Source organism: Cutaneotrichosporon oleaginosum, assembly GCF_008065305.1.
Source record: "Cutaneotrichosporon oleaginosum strain ATCC 20508 chromosome Unknown ATCC20508_contig01, whole genome shotgun sequence".
In the NCBI taxonomy this organism is placed as follows: domain Eukaryota; kingdom Fungi; phylum Basidiomycota; class Tremellomycetes; order Trichosporonales; family Trichosporonaceae; genus Cutaneotrichosporon; species Cutaneotrichosporon oleaginosum.
Window position 1 is genome coordinate 597,023 of NW_027072170.1, and position 26,978 is coordinate 624,000.

The following is a 26,978-nucleotide window of genomic DNA, read 5'->3' on the forward strand; positions in this document are numbered from 1 at the left end:
ATCGGGTTGGTGATGCTGGCTGGCGGCGAACTGTCTTCAACTTCAAGATTGATCGTAGGGACAATGGGCAAGGCGTGAAAACACGACTGAAGCCCAACGGCGCACATTGAAAACACAATCTCGATACATGGCGGAACACTGACAACGTTAAATATGACAACTACTACAAATTCTTCTCCATGCGGTCGAGCTCCCGCCCTGCGCGGCGCTTGATGACCTTCCACACGGCCTTGCGGACGCGAGCCACGTCCGAAACACGCTCGCGCGCCTCCTCGAGGCGCTCCTTGTACTCGTTACAGTCGGCGAGCAGCTCCCAAATGCGCTCCAGTGCTTCATCCACAGCGTGCTGCTGCGTGGGCAGGTCAAGATTGTACTTGATCTGGCGCTGGGCGTAGTGGTTGGGGCCCATCGCCCAGCGCGGATCGTCGGCGATGGGGTTGGCCTCGAGAGTCATTCCGTCCGGGCAGGTGAACAGGCGGTGGATGGGCGTGAGCTTCGGCTGCGCCTTGACCGTGGGTGAGGTGGGGGGTGGGGCCTCGACGGCCGTCCCGGGCTTGGTGCGAGTGAAAGAGATCTCGGGGGGCGGCTGCGCATTCAGGAGTTCCTGGGTAACTCTCCAGAGGTTGTCGGTCTCCGATACATGCGGGAGAGGTGGAATGCGTTCTTGGTTGCTAGGGCCATTGGATCCGTTCGCAACGGTGCCGTGTGCTTCCTCCCGGCTTCCCGAAGCCTCGCCGTTCATCGCTGGCCTAAAGGACGACACATCACGCTCACGCAGACGCAGCACCTCGCGCAGGCGCCCCAAGGCCTGCATCAGGCCCTTCTCGCCCTCGAGCAAGTCGGCGGCCGTCTGCTGCAGTCCCCGTTCCATCGTGTCATCGCCCAGAGAGTAGCGGAAGGCGGGGCTGGTCACAATGTCGAGGTAACTCCTAGGGAGAGCAAGTATGGGTGCGAGATCTTCCGTGGAAAGTGGTGGAGACGGGCTCCTGAGATGTGGGAGAAGGTATTGCTCATCCTCCTGCTTCTGCTTCTTGCGTTCGCGGCGTCCTTCCTCGGCGTCGATGATGTTCTGCGGGGCTGGCTCTCCGACCTCAGCCGCGGACTCGGGCAAGAGTTGTTCGAGACAGAGGCGAATCCTCTTACGAGAGCGCCGGTCACGTTGCGTCTCCTCGAAGGTAGGACCCCAGGAGCACATCTTGCCCACACGCTGCCAGCGCGCGTTGGGTTCGAGCTTGTTGCCCTGGTTGCTCACGAATGTACCGTACACGTCATCCCGCGAGGAAGAGGATGTAGACGACGGTGATGGTGGATCATAATAAGAGGGAAGATCGTGCGAAGGGAGAACCGCGAGGTCCTGAGGATTGACACGCCGGCCCAAGTGAGCGGCGGACTGAGAGGGGTGGCGGGGATATCCGGGAGGCATGATGGAACTGGGGTCAGCTCTCTGATCTCAGATGCCAAGAAGTCAAGAGAGGGGTTCAGAAGGTTTTAAGCGTTGATGGTTTTGTCGTCACCGCCCGGAGGCATGCAGATATTGTTCACAGTTGTGACATCATGTTGAGAGACAGAGGAACTGGTACTCACCGAGACTGAGGGTGGTGGTGTTCTTACGCCGCTTATGAGGGAGGGGTCATTGGAATAGTGAGCTGGCTGTCAGCGTCTTGTCCACGAAGAGCAAGGCTGCAATGGGGAGGATCATACGCATAAGATGTAGTCAGGCTCTCCGAAGAGAATCCTACATATGCTTGTCAAAATTTAATGGACTAATCATGAAAGAGCGGGAGGGGAAGAGGTCGCGCTGGGCTGGGGGAAACAGCACTTACATCGTCACAGCTTCCAACTGAGGCCTTGTCGAGTCTGCGCCACACGCGGGGAGCTGGAAAAGTCAGCGTCTGCTCGCTACGCAGAGGAGAAGGGAAAGCATCATAAATTTGGGTATAGAGAATTGAGTCGTCTTGCGCCTTTCGGCGTCGCGAGTAGCGATTCTTGTTCGTAATCCTTTTGAAGTAGAGGAGAGGACACTCACCAGAATCGCGAGACTAGGAGCGTCGTCCTAGCACAGCAGGGCCTCTGGTCGAGGTGAATTGACGCGGACGGAGGAGAGAAGAAGAAGAATGAGGATGAGGGAGGGTGAACTGATGGTGATGGGCTTGTATCGAGGGGAGAGCAATCGCGTTGGCTAAACGCTGTCCTTGACTCGCACCCGGCATTTCGGGGTTAGCCCCGGGTCGGGTGAGGCACCACCACGTGGCTGCGGAGGCTGGGTGGCGAATGCTCACGCGTTCGAACCGCTGATCCGGAATGCGTTTATGCTCTTCGGACAAAGAGTTCACATCGAGCTCGCGAGACTTGCATCTCGCATCACCAACTACTCAACATGACGATACCGGAACTACGGAGAGAGCTTCTCGCTCTGTCGCCAGAGGATCGGAGGGGTGGGAGGCGTGTGTCACCCCACGCTGACTCCAGACCTCATGTGCGAGATGCTGTGGTCACTCCCACGCGATGGTGCGTGAGCTGCGGGGCGGGCTGACGCGCAGAGATGCTCCACATCTACGCCCGCATTTCGGACAGGATGCAGAAAGACATTGTCGGGGTGGGTGGTGTCTTCGGCGTCGGCGTCGGAGGTAGGCTGACCGCAGCTTCTCCCGCCCGAGATCAGCACGCGCATCCTGTCGCTGCTCTCCGCCGACGACCTCTTGCGCTGCAAAGCCGTTTCACGGGAATGGGCCAAGCTGTGCGACGATCAATGTCGGTCCCCTTGCGTGCACAGCTGACCCCAGCCATCTGGAAGATCTTGTGTCAGCGCCACACGCCGCAGATCGTCCCGCGGCACACAACATGGAACGATCTCGAGCTGCACCGCCAGCTGGTGCAGCGCGCCGTGAGCCCGAACACGTCGCGCGCGTATGGCGACGAGAGCTTTGAGTACGCTGACGACGACGACTCGCACATCATGTCCATGTCGCCGTCGCCGGGCGCCGTCCGCCGCACCGTGTGGGAACGCTCTAGCGGACTACCGACGTATCAGCGCGCAGTTGCCTTCTCGGCGCCCGCCGCTCCACCACAGGCCGAGAACTCGCCAGACGTGGTAATACCCTCCCACCTCGGCCTCCCGACCGTGTTTCCCCGCGTAAGCTACAAGCATCTCTACCTCGTGCGGCGCACGCTCAACCGGCGCATGACGTACCTCCGCCCAGCAGACTTGGAGGCCAACGGCCGCCGCACAGCCTCATCATGGAATCCGCGCGTCACAATCATCAATCCAACCTCGTCGCAGGAGCACGGCGGCTTGCCGGGGCACACAGAGAGCATCTACTCCCTGCACCTGATCAAGCACCACATGAACATCTCGTGCCGCATAGGCGAGGTCGACGACGCGCTGTACAGTCTCCTCGCGCCCGTCTCGAGCGACATCTTTGGCACGACCGTGTCATCTAGCCGCTCGGGGCTGTCGGGCAGTCCCGCGCGGGCGTCGACGCCCTCGTCCTTTTCCATCAGCGGGCGCGACTGGCTTCTCTCCGCGTCCCGCGACAAGACCATGCGCCTGTGGCAGCTATCGCCCACTCCGCGAGTGGTGAAAGTGTTTGCGGGCGGACACGCGGGCTCGATCCTGACCCACTTTGTTGCTGAAATACCTGTGGAGGACGCGTCGAGCCGGTCTCCGTTGGGATCGTACTCGGGCGCCCGCTCGCCGCCAAAATCGCCGTCTCCGCGCGCAGCCAAAACCCGCCTTGTGGCAATCAGCGGCGGCGGGGACGGCAAGATCTGCCTGTGGGACATCGAGAACGGGGACGGCTCGCCGGAGAAGGTGGTGCAAGCGCACACAGACTCGGTCTTCTTCCTGCGGGGCGACAGCGAGCGGATCGTCAGCTGCTCAAAAGGCAAGTTTTGCGGCGTGCACACTGACGCCAGACCGGACGATCCGTGTCTTCGACATCCGGACGCTCGAGGAGCTGGTGGTGATCGAAGACTCGTCGGACGGGCACCGCGGCGCGATCAACGCGGTGGACATCACCAAGGAGTTCATGTAAGCCTCTAAGCCTCGCGAAACTGACGCCAGCGTGTCCGCGTCGGGCGACCGCACGATCAAAGTCTGGGACATACATGACGGGCGGCTGCGCGCGAGCCTGGACGCGCACGTGCGCGGCATCACGTCGATGGCGTTTGAGCCGCACGCGTCCCGCCTCGCGGGCTGGACGCCCGAGGTGCCCGGCTCGACGCTGCGCGCGACGCTGGTCACGGGGTCGTCGGACGCGTCCATCAAGACGTTCCACGTCGTCCAGCTCCCGCCGAGCGCCGAGCTCGACGAAGTCACGTTCCGCGACATGCTCGACCTCGACGCCGACGAGCCGCGCGTGCGCTACGCCATCCAGCCGGGCGTCGCGTACCATGCCGTATGCGTGTGTCCGGTGCCCACGCGCCCGAGCCCGAGCGGGTGCATGCGCTGCTTCAATCGCGGGCACACGGAGCTCGTGCGCTCGCTCTACCTCGGCGACCACGTGACGCTGTCCGCGAGCTACGACAAGACGATCAAGATGTGGGAGCGCGCGACGGGGCGGCTTATTTTCGACTTTTCGGGGTGCCATAAAGGCAGCGTGTTCGCCATCACAGGCGACCACACGCGCGTCGTGAGCTCGGGCATCGATGCCAAGATCGCGATCGTCGACTTTGCCGAGGGGCTCGACACGTCGTTTGTGTAGTTTGTGTTTGTGGGGTTGTATTGATTGTATGCATGCTGACCAACCGCAACGACTTGAGGTACACATGTTTACAACGCCTGCCGTACTTGCACGCGATCGTCTGCCTCCAAGCATCGCACCCACACGTCGTCTTCCCAGGCGAAGGGGAAGGATTTGTATGCCTGTTGTTAGCTGAGCGAGAGACAGGCCCACCTGGGGAAGAACGAGGCGGTTCCATATGCCTGCCGCGAGCCGCTGGTGCGCGTCCTCCGAGGGGTGGAAGCAGTCGATGGGCGACACGGCTTCGATAGGGTAGTGCTCGAGGTCGAGCGCGGTGCCGGGCTGCCTGAATGTCAGAATTACCCCTCGTGTAATCACCAGATCGCCGCGAATGAGCTGTTGCGCTCGGCGTCCCACCGGCGCACGAGGTCACGTACGGCGGCATCGTACGCGGCGCCCAGCTCGTCCATCCGGTGGCGGGAGTAGTCGCCGACCGGGCCGGGGAGGGTCGCGCACGAGCACTCCAAGGGCAGGTGGGGGATGGGCGGGTGGTACGGCCCTTGGCTGTAGTGAGCGGGAGCGAGTCGCGCCTCAGCCTCACCAGTAAGGGTCGTGGAGCGTGAGCTTGTACACTGCGCTGACGCGGAAGAGGCCGACTGGCGTGAGCTCGGGCGTTGGGTCGCGCACCGATGTTGACGATCAAGCGGGCTGGCGTCAGCTGAGAAGATGGAGTGCCCACGGATATGCTGCCGCAGGACCTCGACGGCGGCGGAGATGCCTTCCGCGAACTCGTCGGGTGTGCCGGGGCCTAATGGAAGGTTGGCTGCATGAGCTCGTGAGTGGCGCCGAGCTCACAAGAGAGACAGAAGGCGCACTGCTATCAGTGGCGTTGCCATGAGTCACTCACGATATCATTCGCCCCGATGGCGAGGTTGACATACGTCCAGCCCTTCCGAGAGCTGGTGCTGAGCGCCTTGTACCGCGGCATCAGTTCTGGGTAAGCGTGGACGTGATGGCGCTCACCTTGCGCCTGGCCAAGGAGGCTAGTGGCGATACTCCCGCTCACGGCGCCGTTCAGCCCGTCACTAGGAGGGTGGCAGTCGTCGCTCTCACCGCCGACGCAGATCGCCGGATGGCGCCCGTAGCTCATACCGACGACGCGGGTGTAGTGCGAGAGCAGGTTGGGGAGGGTGAGAGCGCCGCGGTCCCCACCCGCGGCGTACGAGAGCCCGCGCCACTCGAGAATTTCGGGTACGCCCGGGGCGGGTGCGAGGGCTGTGGAAGCGGGTGGGTGCTCAAATGCTTTCTGGGCTTCTTGTGAGAGTGAGTGTGTGGAGTGATCTTGGGGCTCTTCGCGCGCCTGCGGCTCCCACCCCCCGCGGGCGAGCAGCGCCGCGCTGATCGAGTCGCCGAGGGCCATGACGACGGAGAAGTCGTCTGGGCGGCTGTTTTGAGCTCAAACATCACGCAGAGGGTCGCCTGCACACTCACACATCGTCGACACGCGCCGGGGTGGCGCGGGGCACGAGGCGCGGACATTGCTCGAGGTCGGCGAAACGCACAAAGGTGCCGGGGAGGTCGCGCTCGCGGCGGGGTTTGTGGGGCGCCGCTGCGAGGCCAAGGAGTAGCAGTAAAGCCCTCATCTCCCTGCTGCTCGGGAACGAGAGGGAGAGGAAGATGGAGCGTTGGAGAGTGGTGCGGGTGGCGTCGATGGCTTGTCCCGGAAGGAACCAAATACAGGTCTACCGTGGGAAACCAGTGCTCGGCTCGGCTGATTAGCGGTCAGTCACCTCGTTCGTCTTCATCGCCCCATTTCCATACTCCGACCTTACGAAATGTGGCTGCGCCCGCTCCGCGCCCTCCCCCTCCGCCTCGCGGTCTCCTTCCCCCTCACCCAGCGCGCGCTGCACGCGTCGGCACGCACGCACTCGGACGAGTTCCGGATCAACGACCTCCTCGCGAAATTCAAGAACCCGGGGTCGCCATACTACCTCGCGCCGGGGGAGGTGGGGCCGGCGTCGCCGGAGGACCACAGCGTGTCGCGCCCGCTGGCGGGGCAGGATGTGGCGTGGGTGCCCCCGCCATTCAGGACGCGGGACCGGGCGCCGAAGCTGCCGCACATGGATGGGGGGTATGACCGCGTGCGCGCGACGGTGCATGAGTGGTTCGACTCGAACGGGTTCGATGCCGAGGGGCGGGTAGAGTGGCCGGTTGCGTGGGGCGACAGTGATATGTACCGGTGAGTGTGTGTAGGGGAAGTGGTGGGAGGGCTGGAGAGGGGAGGCAGGGGGAGGAGGGGGAGGAGGGGGAGGAGAAAAGAGAACGTGCTCACTCAGACACATCAACAACGTTTCGTATTGCCGCTACGTCGAGTCGGCGCGTATGAAGTGGATCGAGTCGCTGGTGCCGGACCTCGGCGAGGTCGGCGAAGACTACTTGGTGCGCGAAGTATCAGCGGCTCTGACGGCAGTACGGGCGCCGCACCGGCTTCATCCTCAAAGAGCAGGCGGTGCGATACCGCTATCCCGTGACGTACCCAGACTCGGTGAGTGTCGCCTCCTCTGCTATCCTGCCTCCCGCCGCTCGCTCGCCGCTCACCCAGCTCATAATCGCAAGCAAGCCGCACTCGATCGACCCCGACCGCGCGCAGTTCAAGATCCACTGCGCGATGTGGTCGCTCAAAGCGAATCGGCTGGCGCTCACCTGCGAATCGTGCGTATCCCTCGGCAAGCTAACAGCAGCACATGCACGATCTACGACTTTGACAAGCTCCAGAAGGGGGTCATGTCGGATGCGGTGCGCGACGTGTTGCGTGCGCGTGCGGCGGCGTAGCGGCGGAGGTGATGTGAAGACATGAATGCATAGGGCCTACAGTCGCAGTGTACGGACGTCGCTTCATACAGGCAGACCGGCGCTCCTTCTACTGGCAATCGCGTACGTCGCGCCGCGCTCGTCCAGCCAGAGTCGGGTCTGGCTCTCCGCTTCAGTTGGAGCTTAATGGAGCCCACATTCCGGAATTGACGGGTTTCATGACATCTGGACCGTTTAGCAGAGCCTGGAACGGATGGAGGCCAGCTGAATGGGCCCGACGTAGGCACGACTGGTCCATCCAACGCTTCACACAGAGTAATACTGTAGAGGTCAGGCAATGTAGAGGCAGGCCATGCAGGCCCGTAGTGGGCATAATGGCGGGCAGGCACGCCCGCCGACGCGTCGGTTGAGTGCGACATGAGCACATGAGCAACATAAGCCGGCTCGGTCAGATGATGCATGGTACAACAAACAGAGGCGAATACGAGTAGGCGGGCAGCAAGTGGCACGTAGTGCAAGGAAGGCATGGTGGCAGAAACAGTCGACGATAGATGGGGGAACGGGAGCGCGAGACAGTCAAGGCTAAGCCAACCGACCGGCGGATGGCTTGGCGCTCACGCTACCGCGCTATCGCCCCGCGACAGCGCTGCGACGCATACCCCGCCGCGGCGAGGAGCATGGTCTCGCTCTCGGAGCGGGTGAGGACAACGTCTGCCCACGCGTCGGGTGCGCGAGATCTGCGGCCGCGCCGCGGCTGCGGGGACGGGGTGTGCGCAAGCTGCGCAAGTGGCTTGAGCGGCTTGAGCGGCGTAGCGCCAAGGAGCGAGCGGCGGTCCTTTGGTGGTGTTGCAGTTGCAGTGCACGTGCCGAAGGTGCCGAGAGGGGAGGGGCCGCACGTCCCAAACGTGCCGAGAGGAGAGTTGAACGCGCCGAGAGGAGAGGGGTTGAAGACGGCGTGCGAGGATGTTGTGGAAACGACGGGTGGCGGCGGCGGTGTACGTGCAGGCGAAATGCCTGCTGTGCTGAAGCGGAGAGAGGGGCGGCCGTACAGGCCCACGTAGTCTGCTGTGCGGCCGACTTCAAAAGACATTTCAGAGCCGGGCGTGTCGCACAGAGAGAGGGAGGAGGATCGGCTCATGGCTGCTGAAGCGAGGCCGACGGCGTCGGGGGCAGCCGACCAGCGGCGGCGCGGGATCGAGGGCGCGGGCGAGTTGAGCGCGATGGGCTCGGGTTGGGGTTCGGGTTCGGGTTCTTCGGACAAGGACGAGGAAGACGACGAGACGGAGCGGGGCAGGGGCGGGCTGGCGGGGGAGAGCGGGTCGAAAGAGTGCAGAAGGCGGGCGCGCGTGTCGAAGGGGTTCTCGTCGTATCCGTAGTCTGGGTCGTGCTTTGCGTCGGCGGGGACGCGGGCGTTAAGGCCTGCGCGGGCGGCTGCCTCGTACCGCGCCTTGAGGTCGCGGCGAAGGGCGTCGCGATACTTTTGTATTGAAGAGGGCGGGGTGGGGAGTGTTCCGGCGACGAGGGCGGGGGACATTGTGGGCGGAGTGACTGGACTTGTTGGGGCACGGGGCTCGAAGAGCGACATTGCAAGGGGAGGGGTGGGGCTATATGGCGCGGGCTGATAAGTGACTGGCACGAGTGAGGCGCAGATTTGGCGTCGAGGGAGGGAGTGAGGGAGAGATGGGAGGTGGTGGCGATGGAGGTGGCTCGAGGTAATGAAGATGGCGTCGAGTTGATGATGAGGAGAGAAAGAGAAAGCGAGAGACGATGAGGGCGAGGATGAGGATGAGGACGAGGACGAGTTGAGTAAAAGAGGATCGAGAGATGGCTTCAACGCCCGACGCCATGAGCACGGACAGAGATCTAAGAGTCGAGTGGAGGAAGGTCAAAGGCGACTACGGAGAGTGGAGTACGAGGGAGGGTATAGTAGTGCCTGTGCCTGACATCCCTGAACACCCATCTCTGACACATGAGACTGACAACCTTCAGTCCACGCGCCCAAGGGCCAATCAGGGAAGGGGTCCAGGGCGGTGTGTGGCATGCAGTCATAGGGACCGTCGGATGGGAAAAGGAGACGCAGACTTGTTCCCATCAAACCCTGGGTCTGGTACGTATCCGTCTGAAGCCCTGAGTTCCCTGGATATTCCCTGTTGCACTGACCCCGTATGCCCTCAGCGTCTTATTCTGGTTGTTCATCGTCCGACGCCTCGTCTCGTCGTCGGTCGCTCGTCCTTTTCTTTTGCTCTTCAACGTCGCGCTGCGCGCGCGCGCGGAAACGGGCATTCAAGCTCGGTGGCGGCGCGGCATCGCCCTGTCATTGCAGCCACACACCTGGTAGAAGCTATGCAACGCCCTCCGGTCTCCCGCGGCATCACATGCAGGATGCGGGATGCGCCCATCACATGCGCCGTTGCACAGTACTGTGCAACCGAACGCCCCAGGACGACGTGAGAACATTCTTCATAGAGAATTGTATGGGGAGAAGCGCCGAGGGGCTGGGAACGGGGCTTGGAACGGGGCTGGGAATGGGGCGTGGGGTATGGTGAGCTTGTGGTGGGAGATGGGAGATGGGGATGAGGAGATGGGCAGTAGCGAGGGAGCGCAGTAGCGATGTACTGTGCAGTAGACGAGAGATGGAGGACTGACTGCGGCGTCAACTCGGCCGCGGCGAGGAATTCAAAGAAGCAACGAGGCAGAATCGAGATGACGTTGATTCGTTCCATCCGTTGAATCAACATGACTCGGACTTATCATTCGCTTGCTCATCCTGAAACATGGGTCCCTTCTCTCCGCATTTCATCCACTCTCCCTCTCCCTATTCTCAATTCACCATCTTCATCCTCTTCATCCTCATCTCCGCCCTCATTCTCTCTCCTCTCAACCTCAGGCTCATCATTCATCTTTTGAAATCACTTTGAGGGGGGGTTGCACGCTCCACACTCCACACTCCATATCTCTCCATCTCCATCTCCATCTCCATCTCCATCTCCATTTCCATCTCCATCTCCATACTGACTCCATGACGCTGGCGCAAATCACTCCACCGCTCCAACCCCCTTTCTCACCTAATCAGCTACCGTTTCATCCTCACTTACAAATCTTCGCATCCATTTTTGCCTCTGTCATACTACTCTACTGTCGCATCAGACGACAGTTGCTGTCAGTCGCGTCACGTGAAGCGAACCCTGTGTCCGCGTGATGCCGGCACGCGACGCGCCTCATCAAGATGATGAGAGGTGACTCATCCATCACGTGATCACCAGATCACGCGAGGTCCCCTCATTGCGGATATCGGAGACCCACACATACTCCGTTCCACATGGCGACACCAAGGGGGATGACGTTGATGATCCGCGACAACCCCTGCGCGCGCCCTCGTGCTGCATCATCCTTTGCTTCCACCATCGTGACTCCAATCCTCCTCCTCACGACTATTGCAGCACTTGACAATTGGCATTGTGACACCTGCCTGTACTTGCACACTGCTACTCTCCCAGCTCCCAGAGAGCTCGTGCATTTTTGTAGAGCTCAGAGCCACGTAACTCACCATGCACCAGACCATGCAGAACAATTCATAAGATCGGAGCATACGCGTCATTGATGAGGCCTGCCTCCACCCGGGACAATCGCCCCCCTGAGTAGTTGCATCAACCAACCAACCACATTTCACTCCCCAGCATTAGTACTGCTCCCCTTTTGAAATAGGGCCCTATTGTGTATTATTCACCCTCCAAGCAGTCACCACCGTCGACCCCCAATCCCGTTCCTCGCGTCGGACAAGACTACTCTATCCATCTCCATCCATCCATCCATCCATCCAACTCCTCCTCCTCCATCTCCATCATCTCAGTCATCTCTCACAGCTATCTCTCAATCATCTCTCTATCCTCCCTACCGCATTCCCCTACGCTCTCATCCCACACAGTCCACTCCCAGCAGTCGCCCTCGCCCTCGCCCCCGCCCCCGCCCCCGCCCCCGCCTCACCTCATTCTCGCTTCAAACCCATATCCACCTCTCCTCACTGCATCCCTCCGTCGGCCCCTCGGCCCCTCGTCGCCTCGGCCCCTCGTCCCCCCATCGCCTCTCACAACTCGAAACCGCCACTCGGGCCCGTGCACGACCCTCTCTGCCCATCCCTCACCGCCTCCACCCCTCAACCCTCTCCACCCTCAACTAGCTCACAGCTCACTGGCTCATTCGATCACCGGGCGGCCCACATAGCCCATCTCCGACACCGTCCCTACCCCGTGGTGCCCAAGCCATGTCCGATCAGAGCTCCCTCGCCAGAGCCCATCCAGACCATCCCACCCTCTCTCAACTCAACACATCCCCTCAGAGTAAGTCGCGCTCCTCATCAATGTCTTCCGTCCAAGCAAAGTCATGGCCATGCCAGCCGCGCGTGTCATCTGCTATCTCGCGCATTGCATTTTGCGCCTCACATACGCCATTTGTCACTTGGCTTTCATCCATATCGGCCGTCTCATCCGTCTCAGCCCACTCTCCGCATTCCACGTCTGTGGGGCCGGCTGTCATGTCGACGTCTTTGTGTTTCGTTCGCCCTCGACAATTCACCGTCATGATTGCTCCCCCTCAACCCATGTTCTAATGCTTACACATCGCAGCCCTTTCGTCGCCAGCTATGGCTAGCTCGTAAGTTTAATCCACCGAGACAAGTGGTCAAGCACTCTGTGCATGTGACGAGACGAGCATGGTATATGTGGGGATCTAATCTCGGTTCCCCCCGTTTCCCCGTGCTCTGAGCCTCCTCGGCCCTCCGCCGTCGGCCATCGGGCTGCGTCACTCTCGGCCTTGCAGCTCCCATGATCGCGGGCCGACGACTTGCATTGCTGTGACTCTTTGCAGCATGGCACAAATGGCAGCACGGACCACCTCGATCAGCCCCTCCGCCTTCTGCGTGCCCCCTCCTTCCCTCTCTGCCTACGGGCTTGGCAGCGTGGTTACCACGATCATCATCACTGTCCTTTACGCGTCGCCTTCTTTTCATCGACTTCATCATCATCATCATCATCATCTCGTCGCCGTTCACATCGCTGACACCGGCCTTTGACCCCCTCAAACTTCATCTTACGCGTCTTTGTTTCCCCCTCTCCGCCTGAATGCCACGATGGCCTTTCATCGCCTCATGCTGCTCCGCTCGTCATTTTGACTCCCCTTACAACATGCGCACCTCACCTCCTCGGAAACCAACGCACCCACCGACAATCAGTGCTGTCGCATCCCCGCCACAGACGGTTACCACCCCGTCATCCATTGCTTCGGATGACTCGCCACTCCCCGAGTTCAAAGCTCGTCCAGGCATGCTTATAGACAGCCCAAATGCGCGCTCCAAGAGCGTGACTGTGGCTGATGGGCCGGAGACCTATGGTGTAAGTTGTCGCCCTTCCCTCCGTGCCATCCTTCTCGGCCCCTTGCGCGCGCGAGTCGTCTCCCGTTTCAGAAGCCCCCCCCCCCCTCTAACGATCCCAGGTTCTCAATCGCCACCCCGCTGTCAAGGGCAGCACCCCCACGTCCACCGAAGAACAAGTCGCTGTCAAGCTACCCACGTTCCGCGTCGGTGTGAGCGAGGACCGCAACAAGCGATGCCGCCGCACTATGGAAGACGCCCACAGCTTTGTCTATGACTACGCTGGTATCAGGGGACAGGGCTACTTTGCCGTGTTTGAGTGAGTGCCGCAACACACAATTTTAGCTGACGCCCAGCGGTCATGCAGGCAAGCACGCTGCGGAGTGGTGCGGCCAGAACTTTCACGAGTATCTGCTAGACGCCCTCCTGACATATCCCGACGAGCCCATTCCCGAGCTGCTCAACAAGACGTTCCTTGTCGTCGACAGCCGCCTCTCTCACCTCGCGTACCGCAGCAGGACCCACTCGGGCTGTACTGCCGTCGTGGCCTTCCTCCGCATGGAGCATCAGACACCGCAGGGACGCAAGGGGTTTCTCAACCAATCCCTTTCGGCTCGTGGGTTGATGCAAGGCCGTGGCGAGGACGAGTTGGAAGCAGAGACGAGTGGTGACGTGCCATCGCGCCGTGGGTCCATGGGCGCAGGGTCGTCGGGTGGTATTGGCGGTGCCGCATCGCCATCCCACGAGCAGAGCTTGCGCAGGAAAATGTCTGGGCGTCGCATCCGCGACTTTGTGCGCGGCCTCACTGGGAGCAATAAGGCGGATGACTCGGCCGTTGATGACGATGATGGCTCCGACTCGGGCCGTGGTGTGGAGACGATGGACCCGAAGAGCGAGACGGGCGTGCGTCGCGTGCTTTATCTCGCAAACGTCGGAGATGCCCGCGCAGTCATCTCGTGAGTAATCCTTCCTTGTCGCTGTGCTGACAATCAGCCGCGGAGGCCAGGCCGTCCGATTGACGTACGACCACAAGGGCAGCGACAGCCAAGAAGCCAAGCGCATTACGGACGCTGGTGGCTTTGTCATGAACAACCGCGTCAACGGTGTTTTGGCCGTGACGCGCTCCCTCGGCGACGCGTCGATGAAGGAGTTTGTCGTCGGCTCTCCATACACGACGGAGACTGTACTCGACGACGAGGACGAGTTCCTGATCGTTGCCTGTGACGGGGTGAGTGGGTTGTCGGCACTTGAGCATGCGCGCACCATCTATTGACACCAGCTCTGGGATGTGTGTGAGGACCAGGACGCAGTCGACCTCGTGCGCGGCGTCGAGGACCCACAAGAGGCGTCCAAGAAACTGCTTGAACACGCGCTGGGCAACTACTCGACGGACAACTTGAGTGTCATGGTGATCCGGTTCAGCCGCAAGTAGACCCGTGTCGTTGTATGCTTAAGGTCGTAGTAGAATGTACAGCATGTCGAGAGGTGGCGTGGACTAGGGATGGTCCACATGTCGAGCTAAGATCGGCCATCTGAACAAATGCACGTGACTCGTGCGGCAACTGACGTCGTTCGCCACTCGTTTCGTGCCTTAACTGCCCGCGATTGCCTCGTACATCCGCGCTTCGGCCAGCTCCAACATGATGAGCGCGACATCCATGACGCGTTATGATTGACAAGAACGACCGTAACGAGCACTCCGTCTCGCGGTCTCGCGATCTCGCTTTCTTCGTCTATCTCAACGCTACTGACGCAACTGACTACCACTACACCGATTGTTATGAGGACAGACAAACCCTCGACGCTCAGCTCCGAGAGCACCGGACTGTCACTGAGCGCCGACACCGATCGCGCTCCCACACCTGTCCCGGTCCCCTCCTCCGCCGCCTCCGCTGCGACCCTCGCTCCCGCCACCGCCTCTACACCCGCCACCGCACCCCAAGCCCCCTCTCTCGTTCCCCCAGAGGCGGCGGAGTCGCGCCCGTCGATGGACGCCGGCGTCACCGCCGAGCTTTCCGCGCCAACCAACGAGTCACTACGCGACAAGAACGATTTGGCCAGCTCTGACGCCATGGACAACTCCAAGGGGAACAAGGACAGATCCAAAGGCCCTTACCAGTCCCCCGCTCCTGCAGCCCGCGTCCCGGCTCTCGGTGTCAACGACGTTGTGCCCCCAAGCTACGATGCGGCGTGCGCCGACCCCGCCGACGACGAAGTCCGTAAGTCCCCGCCACCCACCCACTCTAACCCAGCCTACAACCCCGCCGAAGACATGCACTGGGCGACGCGCGTGAACTCTGAAGGCCGGATCGACGTGGATGTCGACCTCGCATCCGTCCCCACCGTTCCCCCGAGCGAATACGGCGGCGAGCTAGACCTGGACACGCTACGTTCCGACGAGTGCCCGCCGCTCAACATCGTGATCTTCATCGTCGGCTCGCGCGGCGACGTACAGCCCTACCTTGCGCTGGCACTCGAGCTGATCCGCACGCGCGGGCACCGTGTGCGCATAGCGACGCACGCAGTCTTCGCCGAGCTGGTCCAACAAGCCGCGGCGCGCCTCGACACGCCCTGCCTCGACCACTACGATATCGGCGGCAGCCCCGAAGAGCTGATGAGCTACATGGTGCGCAACCCCGGCCTCGTGCCGGGCCTGAGCGCGCTCGCGAACGGCGACATCTCGCGCAAGCGGCGCATGGTCAAGGAAATGCTTGTGGGGTGCTACCTCTCCTGCTTTTCGCGGGGCGGCGACGACTTTGCCGCCGACGCAATCATCAGCAACCCGCCGGCGTTCGCACACATCCACGTCGCCGAGGCCCTCGGCATCCCCCTCCTCATGTCGTTCAGTGAGCCTCCCCTGCCTGCACACGCCACGCTAACCCCAGCCATGCCGTGGACGCCTACCACGGCGTTCCCGCACCCCCTCGTCGCAGCCAACAGCGCCTCGGACCGCAGCTTGAACAACTACGCCTCCTTCCTCCTCGCCGACGCGCTGATGTGGCAGGGCCTCGGCGACCTCATCAACCACTTCCGCTACGCGGTGCTCGGCCTGCGCCCGCTGACGCTCACGAGTGGCCCGCTGGTGCTGCAGCGCCTCCAAATCCCCTACACGTACGCGTGGAGCGAACACCTCCTCCCAAAACCGAAGGACTGGGAGAGGAACATGGGTGCGTGCCACCCCTTCGCGCTGACACCAGACGTCGTGGGCTTCTACACCATGGACAGTGATACGGAGTACAGTCCCGACGCCGCGCTCGCCGCCTTCCTCGCAGCCGGCGAGCCCCCCGTGTACTTTGGGTAAGCGGATGCGCGGCGCCGCTGACGCCAGCTTCGGCTCGGTGGTTGTCGACAAACCCGACCAGCTGACAAGTACGCCCCTCGCATGCGGCGCTGACGCAGACATCATCTTAAACACGGTGGCGCGCACCGGCATCCGCGCGCTAATCAGCGCCGGATGGGCGGACCTCGGCGCCGACAACCTCCCGCCGGGCGTGCACGTCATCCGCGGCAACGTGCCGCACGACTGGCTCTTCGCGCGCGTCTCCGCCGTCTGCCACCACGGCGGGGCGGGGACGACCGCGGCCGGCCTGGCGCTCGGCGCGCCGACAATCGTCGTCCCCTTCTTCGGCGACCAATGGTGCGGCTCCGCCTGCATTTCTGACGCAAGGTTCTGGGGCAACGCAGTACACCATGCGGGCGCGGGCCCCGCGCCCGTGCCGTACGCCGCGCTGACGGTCGACGCGCTCGCGGCCGCGGTGGGCGTCGCGCTCGCGCCCGAGACGCGCGCGGCCGCGCGCCGCATCGGCGCACAGATACGGCGCGAAGACGGCGTCGCAGACGGCGTGCGCAGCTTCCACTCCCACCTCCCACTCTTGAACATGCGGTGAGTGCCGCACGGGCGCGCTGACGATAGGTGTGATGTCGACGAGACGCGGGCGGCGCTGTGGTGGTGCGAGGCGACGCAGACGCGTCTCAGCGGACGCGTGGCCGCCGTGCTCGTCGACGAGCGCATACTGGCGTGGCGCGACCTCGTGCCGCATCGTGAGTCCTCCCTCCCCCTCTCTCCCCACTTCCCCCTCCCACTTACCCAGGCGCGGTCGACTACGACTCGTCGCGGCACTACACGGACCCGTTCGCGAGTTTCGGGCAGAGCGTGCTGAACCTCGGCGCGATGAGCGTCGGGAGTGCCGGCGAGCTGTTCTACGCCCCCGCGCGCGGCCTCGGCGGCCTCGTATGGGGCGTGCCAAAAGGTACGCTTCTCCCGCGCTGCGCTAACCCAGCGTCCTTTGACGTCGTCTCCTCCCTGCAGGAAGGCCTGGAAAACGTGCCGGGCATGATGGGCGCACACGCGCGGCGGCGCGGCAAAGTCGACTCGCTCGCCGCGGGCGTGCAAGAGGGCGCAAAAGGCCTCGCGTTCGGGCTGTACGACGGCCTCACGGGCCTCGTCACCGAACCCTATCGCGGCGCGGTGCGCGGCGGCGTCGACGGCCTCGTCAAAGGCGCATTCAATGGCGGTGCGCGCCCCCACATCCGCGCTGACGCCAGTCGTGTCCCTCGGCCCGCGCCTCGCGGGCGCCGGCCTCGGCCTCGTCGTGCATCCCGCGACGGGCGCGTTTCGCGGGCTGCGCACGCGCCTCGGCAACGCCGGGCTGCTCGAGCGCAGCGTGTTGTCGGGCCCGCGGCAGGCGGCGAGCGCGGCGGCCGCGCGCGGCGTGAGCGCGCGCGAGCGCGCGGAGATTATTACGGCGTGGGCGCGGCTGTGCGCGCCGTCCGCGACGGAGGCGCGGCGCGAGGAGCACGAGGCGCGGCGCGCGGCCAACGAGCGCAGGCTGCTCGCGAGCGTGCGCGGGGGCGAGAGCCCGACCGCCAAGGCTCAGGCCAAGGAGGCGTCGTTGGCCTCGCTTGCCACGCGCGGGAGCGGGCGGTCGGGCAGTGACGCGCTTAGTACCGCCTCGACGCGCGAAAAGGCTGCACGGTGGGTTGAGGTGCACGCGAGACCGCAGGGCCCGGGGTCCGAGACGAGGGAGAGCTCCGCTACGCCCCCGAGTGCCAGCACCGCTGACGTCGCGCACGCGGGCACGGAGCGGTGGGATAGCGAATCAGGCTTGGGGATCGGATCGGGTACGACGTCGACTGCGGCGTCGACTGTCGAGTCAGCGGAGAGGAGACCGTTGTGGAAGAGCAAAGAGCGCAAGGCGAAGAACAGGAGCCGTAACTAGGTCAGAGTCGTAAGGAGGTCAGAGAGACATGATATGCACGCTTCTCATGCCATCAGTCCCACGACTACCACTCCAGCCTCGCACCAACCACGTATACATGCATCACCGTGCCAAAGCCGCCTACTTGCCAGCCTTCACGACGGGATCAGGGCGCGGCCGCCCACGATGCGTCGCGCCAGGCGCGTTGCCCGCCTGCTCGCGACACGGCGGAGGGATGGGCGTCTTGGGGTCGATCGGGGGCAAGATCACATGCCCGACGGGCCAGTAGCGCGCATGGTTCTCGAAAAAGTCCTTCCACCCTTGCAGCGCCTGGGGTCAGTCCGCCCGCCTGGTTCTCACCTTGAGCTCGGCTTCGCTCAGGCCGCGCAAGTCGTGCGTGAGGTGGGTGTCGAAGCATCCCGTCACGAAGGCGCGCGAGGCGTCGCGCCCAGCCCTGCCGTCAGCTCTCCGTCGCGAGCTCTCCCCTTCCACGCACATCATGTTGTACGACCCGCCGCGCCCGTAGATGCGCCGGTTCGCCGACACATCGTACACGCGCCCGTCGATGGAGAGGTAGACGGGCTTGCGATCGTCTGCGCCGTCATACGCCGCCAGCTGGAGCAGCGTGAACTCGCGGCCCGGCGACGCGAATGGGTTCGCTGGATGCCGCCAAACCTTGCGGGCGTAGGGCCGCACCGTTTCGTCGAGCCCGAAGTGGTACGTGCCGGTGAGGAAGTGGGAGAGGGCCGGAAGGAAGAGTGCAAGCAGGAACAGCTTGCCCAGCAGACTGCTCCACGTCGCGGGGGCTGCTCGCTCACGTTCCGCACGTTTGCGGGCGCGCTCCGCGCGCGCGCGCTGATCCGCTAGTATCGCGCGGTTCGCGGGCTTGCCGGAGACGCGGCGGCCATGGCTTCTGTCAGCGCACACAGGTCACCACCCACATGTCCGTCACAGAGTCGTAGATCGGCTCGCCGCCCGTGCCGGGCCGCGAGCGCTCGCGCACTTCCGTCAGCGTGCCCACGGACCGACATACTGCCTGGCACGGTGTGGTCAGGGTGGTCAGTGTAGACGTCGTCGCTCATGGTGGATGGAGCGGAGTAAAGCATGACGTGGGCGGAGATGCTCTCCCAATCCGCCTCCACCTCCAATTCCACATGCCGCCACATGCCGGTGGATTACCCGTTGGCGTCCATGGTGGCTGGCCATCGCCTCATCGTTCGAGCCATCGCCCATCCTCCCATCACCAAGATGGACATCGAAGTCGACAACCTCACCCTGATCCTGCTGGCACTGCTCGCAGCGCTGCTGCTCTACCAGCGCTTCGCGGCGCCCAACCCCCTCGTCCACTCCCTCCAGCTCGGAGGGCAGGCCGCGCCTGCTGCCGTCCGCCAGCCCGGCGAAAGCCCCATCTACCGCGCCTGGGCGACGGGGCAGGGCACACCGCTGCAAGTCCGCCCCGCAGGCGGCGTTAAGAGCGTCGACGCAGCTGCGCGCGCGCCCCCGCCTAGCGTGCTTCCCGGCAAGCCCCTCCCGCCCATCAAGCAGCGCTACATCCTCGACACGCCGGTGAGTTTGGACTGGCGCGGTAGCTGATCCCAGCTCACGCCGGACGCGCTTGCCGAAGTCGCGCGCCTCGTTCCGCTTGGCTTGCGTGCTCTGTTCCCAACTCTTGCGTCCGCGGACGTAACCCCCATTGCGACACTGCTGCCTCCGTCACCGTCGACGTCGCTGCCGACGCTCCTGCTCGCGCTCGCCAGCGAGCCTCGTCACCCGCTCATTATTCTCGATCACCCGCGCCACTTGCCTGCCGCACTGAGCGGAAAGGAGCACCCAGCGCCTGCTATCGTTGTCGCGCACGCCACGGCTGCCGCCGCTCTCCAGGCGCTCCCTAAGGACGTACATGTGCTTCTTGTTGGCGATCCCGAACAGAAGGTCAACCTCCTCGGCGCCCGTCGCTGGGAGGAGCTGTGGGACGCTGCCGAGAATGCGCCTGCTGAGGAGGCGCGCGAGAACATCTGGTCTGACACGTTCGGTTGGTTCTACGCGCCCGATGGCGAGGTCCTGTCTGCCACACATATGGTGAGACTCACGGAGTTGCGCGGACTGACAGCAGACAATGACGGCCGGCATGGCAGGTATCATGGCGCTCTTCCCAGCTGATAAGCGGCCGAGCACGCGCGACGTCGTTGCTTCAACCCTCAGCCTGAACACGCCGTTCGGCCTCACGCTCGCGCTCGCAACCGTGTGGTGCGGCGCCGGACTGCGCCTGGTCGGCCCGAACGGATGGGACGCCGAAGCGGACCCGAACGTCGAGCTCGCCCTGCTCGCGGCCGACGACCAGCCGCTCCCGACAGTCCTCTTCGCTACACCAGCATACCACGCGGCGCTCGTCGCGCACGCGGCCCATGCGCTGCGCACTCCGCTCGGCCGCATCGTGGCTGCCCACAAGCTCCAGTCCATCCGGAAGGGATACATCTCTCGCGACGGGTGGGCGGACGCCCTCGTGGCCGGGGCGCGCAAGGGTGTGCTCGGCGGCCTGGTCGACAGCCTGCGCGCAGTCCTCGTCGTCGGTGAGGTATCGTACGCCGTCGCGTCGCGCTCGCACGCCGTCCTCTCGCTCCCGCTCTCGCGCTTAACGGCGTCGCCGTACGCCACGGGCCCCGTATTCGCTTCCCACTTCTACGACCTCCAGAGCCCCGTGGTGCCCGACGTCGCCATGCCCGCCGCAGGCGGGAAGAAGGCACACACCGGCCCGCCCGCGAGTAACGTCGAGGTCCTGCTCCGCGGCGTCGACGAGCCTATGCCCGAGGAGGGCGAGGTCGTCGGCCGCGTGTGGGTGCGTGGCCCGAGCGTGCTCGATCGCCGCGGCGCTGTTGAGGGGTGGAGCGACGCGGGGATCAGTGCCGCCGTGGCGGCCAATGGCACGTTCGTCGTCGTCTAGATAGCCTAGATGCATAAGTTTGGTCAGTCGGGGCTGGTGTGCCACATGCCGCCGCCATGTGCTTTGAGAGGAACAGGGTGCGAGATAGGTGGGATCTCTCACCTCCGGTCACCGTCTATACTCCCCGACGACCACTTCTCCTCCCCACTCACACCTCCCCGCTCTCACGCTCAAGAGGATCTCTTGGCTAGATCCCCGTCCAGAGACACAGAGAGCCATATGTGCAGTAGCTTGTCCCGAGAGCCCCGTTGGTGCGGCCAATTCAGAGTAAACCACCTTTTGCTCAGCCGCTACAGAGCATGCAATGTTTCCACTCTTACTCTACCCTTTCACTATACAGTAACATTATCTGAGACTCGACACGATGCGAGGATAGTGATGTGAGAGTTCAATAATAGGATGGACTCCACATCACCCGGCAATGAGGGCAGACTTGGAAGCCGCCAAAAAACAATGGCCAAGGAAATGTGGTGCCAAAATTTCCGTGGACAATGGAGGATCAAGATGAAGTATATGCATAGTGTTCTCGTGATGGGCGTTATCAAGACGTCTGCTTCAATGAGCGATGTGATCGCATCATGAAATTGTTCGCTTGGACAGCCCTGCCAGTCCTACACCAAATCACGTCAACTTCTCGCATTGCAGTAGCGCGACGATAACTTCGCCAGAGCGTGAAAATCGCAGGTGAAGTACGGCTTAGTGTGACTAGCGGCGTCACAGCCGGAGCTCCGTCCCTCGCATCTGCAGTAAATTGCTCCCTGGATACATCCCCTCGTCAGCGGCGGGTTCATTGAGATCGGTTTGGAGGGAGTCCGTGTCTGCCTCCCATGAAAATTCTGTCGAAGTTCATGACGATCTTGCCCTCGGCATCACTGCAAGGTGCACACACAACCCGCCGCATCGAGCAAGAAGATGTGTCCGCACTCAGGCTCAATGCTAGCCTGTTGGTTTGCCAGTAAAATCCCGGCGCAGTGCTCTGGAGAGCCTGCATGATTTCCGATGCTTGGAGGATGCTGGAGATGCCGGGGCAGCCCAAAATGGTGATTTACACAACTACACCGACAATGAACTCTACGCAATTCCACAATGCGCGTGTATGTCAAAACGGACCAGAAAAAACTCTTGGACTCGGGCCAAGTGGGGGTCGGCGCCCATGATGGACAAGTTCTTTCGAGCCCGCGGAAAGCGTGCCGAGTGCATAGAGAACCCGGCATATCGGTGAGAGCGAACCCGGCCGTCACCGAGATGGAGGGAGCATTGTGTGCCGTCCTCACAGCCTCTTCTCCATTGAGCCACCCGCTAGTAATTTCCTCGCTGCCGAGATCTCGACATCTGTGTCTAATGTTCCAAGACTTGTTTGTGGCGGAAAGCCATCCCACCTGCTCAGGTCTGGACTTGTGTGTTCCCACGCTCTCTTTGCGCACACCGACGCGAGTGCGCTGACGGGCGATTAAAGAGAGCCGGCTATGTCTTCTCATTCTCCACGACCCCACCAGCTCCCACATCCCCTCCTATTCTCTTCACCAACTTTTCCCTCGAACCAAGAGCCATCTCTCGCCGCCACACGCCCTAGTCTCGCGAAACTATCGCAAGTAATACCATGCCCTTCATCACCCCCGGAGCCCCGCCTGCCCCGCCCGCCCCGCGCCGCCGCCGCAGCCGTTTTATGGCGGCGCTGCAAGCCACGCGCGATGCGCGCGCCGAGGAAATCCGCGCCGCCTATGTGCGGCGCCGCGACCGCCGCGCCGCGCAGGACCGCACCTCGTCCGACCCTCTCATTCGCTACACCCAGCAGTTTATCGACGCGACCGACCGCCTGAACAACATCATCCTCTTCCTCCAGGGCCTCTTCGGCATCCCCCTTGCGCGCGGCCAGGCCCACACGTACGGCCGCTTCCTCTCGATCTACCATCAGACGCGTCAGTCGGGCGAGCGCGCGCGCTGCCTTGGTTTCTCCCTGCGCCTGTGGAACGCGCGTGCCATCCAGGCCTACGAGAAGTTCGCGTACTGCGTGCGCGTCGCGCACTTCCACGAGCGCCGCCAGTGGGGTTGGAAGGGCACGTCGGGCGGCGATATCATGGAGCTCATGTACGAGGCCGTTAGCGAGGTCATCGCTGCCCTTCGCAAGGTGTCGGCTGCCGCGGCTTCGGTTGAGATCGCGAATATCCGTCGCATCCTCGCCATCGCCGTTGCGACCGAGCCCCCCAAGCCGCAGCAGAGTAGCTAAATTACGACCGGGCCCCCCAAGCACAGCAGGGAAGGAAAATAGTGATGAGGGAAGAAATTCAAAGAAGGGTTCGTAGGAATTTCCATAGTGACAAAAGCATAATCTGCCCAAGTCCCATCAGTCTCGAAAATTTCAGGTGCATTGTTCAAAGTTCACGAGTGATCAATCCGCACACTTCGCTTCGCTTTTCCAAAGAGGTTGTGACTGATCTCTGTGTGATAATTCCCACGGCCTCACGGCGGTCAGCACAGCGTTGTTATCGGCAGCGGCCTGGTCTGCGTCATGAGAGCGAGCAGGGATGACTCCGGGCGCCGCCGCCACGAGAGGAGGCCAAGCCACTTCCTGTCCGCTCACGTCCACGAGCAGGGAGGAACGAGCAGCCGCATCTGAGCGGCCGGATAAACACGGCGCTACGAGCGTGAGAGCCTGTGAGGAGCAGACATCAGATCCGGCCTTTGTGGATGCCCACGCGATGATTCATGGAACGACACTGCTGGTGAAGAAAACAGAGCACACCGAGGCCGCCGCCACTTGCGTCGCTGTCCACAGCTCGCAGTCGTTGGGGCCTCGCTTCACAGCATTGGCGGGCCGCCGTTTCCCACCTTCCACGGCTATAAGATCTGTCGCGCGGCACCCCCTCCTCCTCACCACCTTCTCACCACCTCCTCGCCCCTCCTCGCGCCCCGCCTCGCCCCTCCGTACCTCCTCTACTCTACTCTCATTTCTCTCTAGCCTTACTCCACCCACCGAGCCAACAGCCATGGTCTCCCTCTACCCCTCCAGTGAGCCGAGCCGCGACACCCTTCACCCTGGCGTTTTCCAGGACAGGGCCTCCCTCACCCCGACCAGCGCCATGCGCGGCCAGCTCCGCCCCACCGAGATGGACGACACGGCCCTCATCGTGGACATTACCTTCGCGGAGGACAAGGCCTTTGTGGAGGACACGGCCTTTTCCAAGGACGAGGCCTTCACCGAGGACTCGACCTTCGCGAAGGACATCACCTTTGTGGAGGACGCGACCTTTACCAAGGACAAGGCCTTCGCCGAGGACGCGACCTTTACCAAGGACAAGGTTTTCGTGGAGGACACGACCTTCGCCAAGGACACGACTTTCGCCGAGGACACCACCTTCGCGGACGACATCACCTTCGTGGAGGGCACCACCTTCGCGGACGACATCACCTTCGTGGAGGACACCGATTTCGCCGAGGACAGCGCGGGGGACGACACGGCCTCCACCGCGGGCTCGAGCGCCTCCGAGGCCTCGGCCTCCACGGCCGCCACAACCGTGGTCGAGGACGAGGGCCTTGACACCAGCGAGGCGCCGCAGCGTTTTCGCCTCCCATACGGCTTTCTGCCGGCGTACAACGCGCTGAACCACGCGTACATGCGCCTGTACCCCCTGCCCGCGAGCAACCGGTACAGCAACGTCCTCGCCCGGACGTACGGCAAGACCGAGTACTTCGCGCGCGTCGCGCGCGAGTACGGCGACTTCACGGGCCCGGACACAATCGTCACGATCGTGCTCTACCTCCGCCTGGCTAACTGGGCGCGCAAGGCGGCCGCGGTCGAGGCGCTCGCGGGCAGCGATCGTGTGTGGGACCTCTGCGCTATGGCGCGCCACGCGCTCGCGGTCAGCGACGCGATCCAGCGCCGCTACGTTGCCGTCCATTACTCGTCGGACGCTGAGGCGGTCGAGCTCATCCACGCGCTAGTGCTCGACCGCGAGGCGCATGTCCTCGGTGACTACAATCCTCGTCAGTAGCACGCATGTCGTTGGTCAGTACGATCCTCGTCAGCAGCCCGCAAGTCTTTGGGCAGTCCGATCCTCTCAGTAGCTCTCAAATCTCGGTCAGTGTCCTCGTCAGTAGCTCGGAAATCAGATGCAATGTTTATACAACTACCATCCCACGCTCTCGAGCGTAGCGGTCACTAGTCGCGGACTGTCGTGCGCCTCCTTTCTGTCGTTCTTCTCCTCCCCGTCATCCCTGTGCCCCTCCTCTTTTCCGTCCTCCTTCTTCACTTCGCCAGTGAGGGGGCGGGGTCTGGGACTGAGTGCCGCCCGTTTCAGTCGCACGCTGAGCCGGCGCTCGGGTGCGATAGGTGTCGGTGACAGAAGCGGGATAGAAGTAGCCGTGTCGGTCTTTTCGCTGGCCTTCTCACAAGCCTTTCCCTCGCTGCTTGCCACGCGCCGGAGGCTACGCACACTCCGCGTCGGCGAGTGCGAGCCGTTGCTCATGGGGCTTTTAGCTGGGCTGCGCTCGCGGCTGGTTGAGGTCGCAGAGGCCGCCGACTTGGTCGACGAGCGCGAACTGCGCCGCTCGAGTGGTGGCGGGGTGTGCGGCTTGACCGGGGTCGGCAAGAAGCCCATGGAGGATACCATGCTCCGGAGATTTGGTCTGCTGTCAGCTCCATCATTGCCCGCCTTACATTTCGAGTTTACCCTCGGCTCCCGTTGCGCTGCCCCCGCTGCGTGTGCGTTCCATTTGCCGGGACGCAGCGCCTTCCTCTGGAATGTTTCCGCCCGCCGCGGCGCCCACGGTGCGCAGCAGCTGACCCCAGAAGCGCTTGCCCTCCTGGATCGTCTCGTCCGCGTCGGCGGTGATCGCATTCCAGAGCCCGCCGAGCGCCACGCCCGTGTTTGGACTCCCAAGACTTGCGTCTCCGGGCGGCTCCTCGTCAGGCACTGTCGGGAGCGAGGACGCGGTGCTACTCGTGCTCACGCTGTTCGGGTGCGTGCGGACGAGGGGCGGGAGGGAGGTGGAGGGTGTGGATGTGTGCGATGCGGGGTCTCGTCTCCGTGGTGTGGGCGTGCTGGTGGGTATGACTGCGTCGGCGCGCGCTATGGCCGTCCAGCGGGCGCGGAGAGACGCGAGTGCCTCTTCCTGGATTGCGAGTTCTGCTGTCAGTGGGGTTCCTACGCGTCGTTGTCGTGTCAAGCTGGCCGCCACCAGCTCAGGCATGGCGCGACTCATGAGTGTGCTGAGCTGGCGCACACTGGGGGGGCGACAATGTCCACTCTTTGCAGACGGGGCGCCTTCCCTCGCCAACAGGCGCCACTTCTGCACCCAACCATCCGACTTACCCTGCTTAAGCTCATTCACCCGCCGCTCCCGCATCGCAATCATGCGGAGGAGGTCCGAGTGTCTGGCGTCAGCCCGCTCATCAGGGGACCCACTTCTCGCCGAGCGTAAGCGCATCCGCCCTCCATCTCTCATTCTCCTTCTCCTCTTCGAGGGCGAGCGGGCTCGGCGTCGCCCGCTCCCACTCCTTGCGGAGCGACAAGCTGCTCTGCGCTGCGTGCCCGCGCACACTGGATATGCTGGGGGAGTAGGAGATCGAGCTCTGGCGGCGGCTGTGTCGCGGGCGGGGCGACGGGGACGGCGACGCCGCGACCGGCGTGCGCAGCGAGTCGATGCTCCCGCGCCCTTCGTCGTCTCTCGGCGTGACGGGCGAGCCGGGCGTGAAGGGGGAGCTGGAGTCGCGCGCGGCGACAAGCGAGAGGCGCTTGAGCCGCGGCGCACTGTCGGGGACGGGCGGGAGCTGTGTGCTCAAGCGGCGCGCGAGCGGCGAGTGCAGCTCGTCTGCCATGGTGTCGGTGTGGGTGAGTGTATGGAGAGCAGACGAGATGTGTTCAGGTCAGGTCCGAAGCAGGTCCAGGGCGATCGGACCCTGGCGGGGGTGATGGCCACGCGACTCGCGACGCGTCAGATTCATGTGCCTTTTGATTTCATTACGACAAGGTCTCCGACAT

At 63.1% G+C, this 26,978-nt stretch overlaps 13 protein-coding genes across 13 annotated transcripts; 8 read left to right on the plus strand and 5 right to left on the minus strand.

Annotated features, from left to right (window-relative positions):
• Positions 1-163: 163 nt before the first annotated feature.
• COLE_00253 (uncharacterized protein) lies at positions 164-1,423 on the minus strand (the record flags this gene model as incomplete). The annotated part of the gene is made up of 1 exon (XM_018419419.2): positions 164-1,423. The coding sequence occupies one exon, from the start codon at positions 1,421-1,423 to the stop codon at positions 164-166; it is 1,260 nt and encodes a 419-aa protein (XP_018277801.1).
• Positions 1,424-2,377: 954 nt separating this feature from the next.
• Positions 2,378-4,703, plus strand: COLE_00254 (uncharacterized protein; the record flags this gene model as incomplete). The annotated part of the gene is made up of 7 exons (XM_018419421.2): positions 2,378-2,435; positions 2,470-2,508; positions 2,541-2,596; positions 2,643-2,751; positions 2,784-3,884; positions 3,916-4,030; positions 4,064-4,703. 7 exons carry the CDS (start codon positions 2,378-2,380, stop codon positions 4,701-4,703), a joined length of 2,118 nt encoding a protein of 705 aa, XP_018277802.1.
• A 68-nt stretch (positions 4,704-4,771) lies between these two features.
• Positions 4,772-6,325, minus strand: COLE_00255 (uncharacterized protein; the record flags this gene model as incomplete). The annotated part of the gene is made up of 9 exons (XM_065626067.1): positions 4,772-4,864; positions 4,896-5,028; positions 5,061-5,246; positions 5,284-5,338; positions 5,401-5,490; positions 5,538-5,556; positions 5,590-5,675; positions 5,706-6,127; positions 6,174-6,325. The coding sequence occupies 9 exons, from the start codon at positions 6,323-6,325 to the stop codon at positions 4,772-4,774; spliced, it is 1,236 nt and encodes a 411-aa protein (XP_065482561.1).
• Positions 6,326-6,517: 192 nt separating this feature from the next.
• On the plus strand, positions 6,518-7,514 carry COLE_00256 (uncharacterized protein; the record flags this gene model as incomplete). Its single annotated transcript, XM_065626068.1, has 2 exons — positions 6,518-6,921; positions 7,019-7,514. The coding sequence occupies 2 exons, from the start codon at positions 6,518-6,520 to the stop codon at positions 7,512-7,514; spliced, it is 900 nt and encodes a 299-aa protein (XP_065482562.1).
• Positions 7,515-8,112: 598 nt separating this feature from the next.
• Positions 8,113-9,027, minus strand: COLE_00257 (uncharacterized protein; the record flags this gene model as incomplete). The annotated part of the gene is made up of 1 exon (XM_018425460.1): positions 8,113-9,027. One exon carries the CDS (start codon positions 9,025-9,027, stop codon positions 8,113-8,115), a length of 915 nt encoding a protein of 304 aa, XP_018277805.1.
• A 290-nt stretch (positions 9,028-9,317) lies between these two features.
• Positions 9,318-9,944, plus strand: COLE_00258 (uncharacterized protein; the record flags this gene model as incomplete). Its single annotated transcript, XM_018419420.2, has 1 exon — positions 9,318-9,944. The coding sequence occupies one exon, from the start codon at positions 9,318-9,320 to the stop codon at positions 9,942-9,944; it is 627 nt and encodes a 208-aa protein (XP_018277806.1).
• Positions 9,945-12,811: 2,867 nt separating this feature from the next.
• Positions 12,812-14,290, plus strand: COLE_00259 (uncharacterized protein; the record flags this gene model as incomplete). The annotated part of the gene is made up of 5 exons (XM_018420433.1): positions 12,812-12,880; positions 12,981-13,177; positions 13,215-13,814; positions 13,852-14,086; positions 14,138-14,290. 5 exons carry the CDS (start codon positions 12,812-12,814, stop codon positions 14,288-14,290), a joined length of 1,254 nt encoding a protein of 417 aa, XP_018277807.1.
• Positions 14,291-14,638: 348 nt separating this feature from the next.
• Positions 14,639-18,077, plus strand: COLE_00260 (uncharacterized protein; the record flags this gene model as incomplete). The annotated part of the gene is made up of 9 exons (XM_018426777.2): positions 14,639-15,077; positions 15,111-15,704; positions 15,744-16,025; positions 16,056-16,155; positions 16,187-16,741; positions 16,772-16,899; positions 16,950-17,108; positions 17,139-17,372; positions 17,404-18,077. 9 exons carry the CDS (start codon positions 14,639-14,641, stop codon positions 18,075-18,077), a joined length of 3,165 nt encoding a protein of 1,054 aa, XP_018277808.1.
• Positions 18,078-18,197: 120 nt separating this feature from the next.
• Positions 18,198-19,138, minus strand: COLE_00261 (uncharacterized protein; the record flags this gene model as incomplete). The annotated part of the gene is made up of 5 exons (XM_018426778.2): positions 18,198-18,386; positions 18,417-18,510; positions 18,553-18,966; positions 18,998-19,058; positions 19,090-19,138. 5 exons carry the CDS (start codon positions 19,136-19,138, stop codon positions 18,198-18,200), a joined length of 807 nt encoding a protein of 268 aa, XP_018277809.1.
• Positions 19,139-19,304: 166 nt separating this feature from the next.
• On the plus strand, positions 19,305-20,997 carry COLE_00262 (uncharacterized protein; the record flags this gene model as incomplete). Its single annotated transcript, XM_018426779.2, has 3 exons — positions 19,305-19,622; positions 19,656-20,135; positions 20,170-20,997. 3 exons carry the CDS (start codon positions 19,305-19,307, stop codon positions 20,995-20,997), a joined length of 1,626 nt encoding a protein of 541 aa, XP_018277810.1.
• Positions 20,998-22,597: 1,600 nt separating this feature from the next.
• Positions 22,598-23,224, plus strand: COLE_00263 (uncharacterized protein; the record flags this gene model as incomplete). Its single annotated transcript, XM_018424831.1, has 1 exon — positions 22,598-23,224. One exon carries the CDS (start codon positions 22,598-22,600, stop codon positions 23,222-23,224), a length of 627 nt encoding a protein of 208 aa, XP_018277811.1.
• A 760-nt stretch (positions 23,225-23,984) lies between these two features.
• COLE_00264 (uncharacterized protein) lies at positions 23,985-24,989 on the plus strand (the record flags this gene model as incomplete). The annotated part of the gene is made up of 1 exon (XM_018426780.2): positions 23,985-24,989. One exon carries the CDS (start codon positions 23,985-23,987, stop codon positions 24,987-24,989), a length of 1,005 nt encoding a protein of 334 aa, XP_018277812.1.
• A 135-nt stretch (positions 24,990-25,124) lies between these two features.
• Positions 25,125-26,815, minus strand: COLE_00265 (uncharacterized protein; the record flags this gene model as incomplete). The annotated part of the gene is made up of 4 exons (XM_018426781.2): positions 25,125-25,623; positions 25,655-26,123; positions 26,310-26,371; positions 26,403-26,815. The coding sequence occupies 4 exons, from the start codon at positions 26,813-26,815 to the stop codon at positions 25,125-25,127; spliced, it is 1,443 nt and encodes a 480-aa protein (XP_018277813.1).
• Between the last annotated feature and the right edge of the window lie 163 nt (positions 26,816-26,978).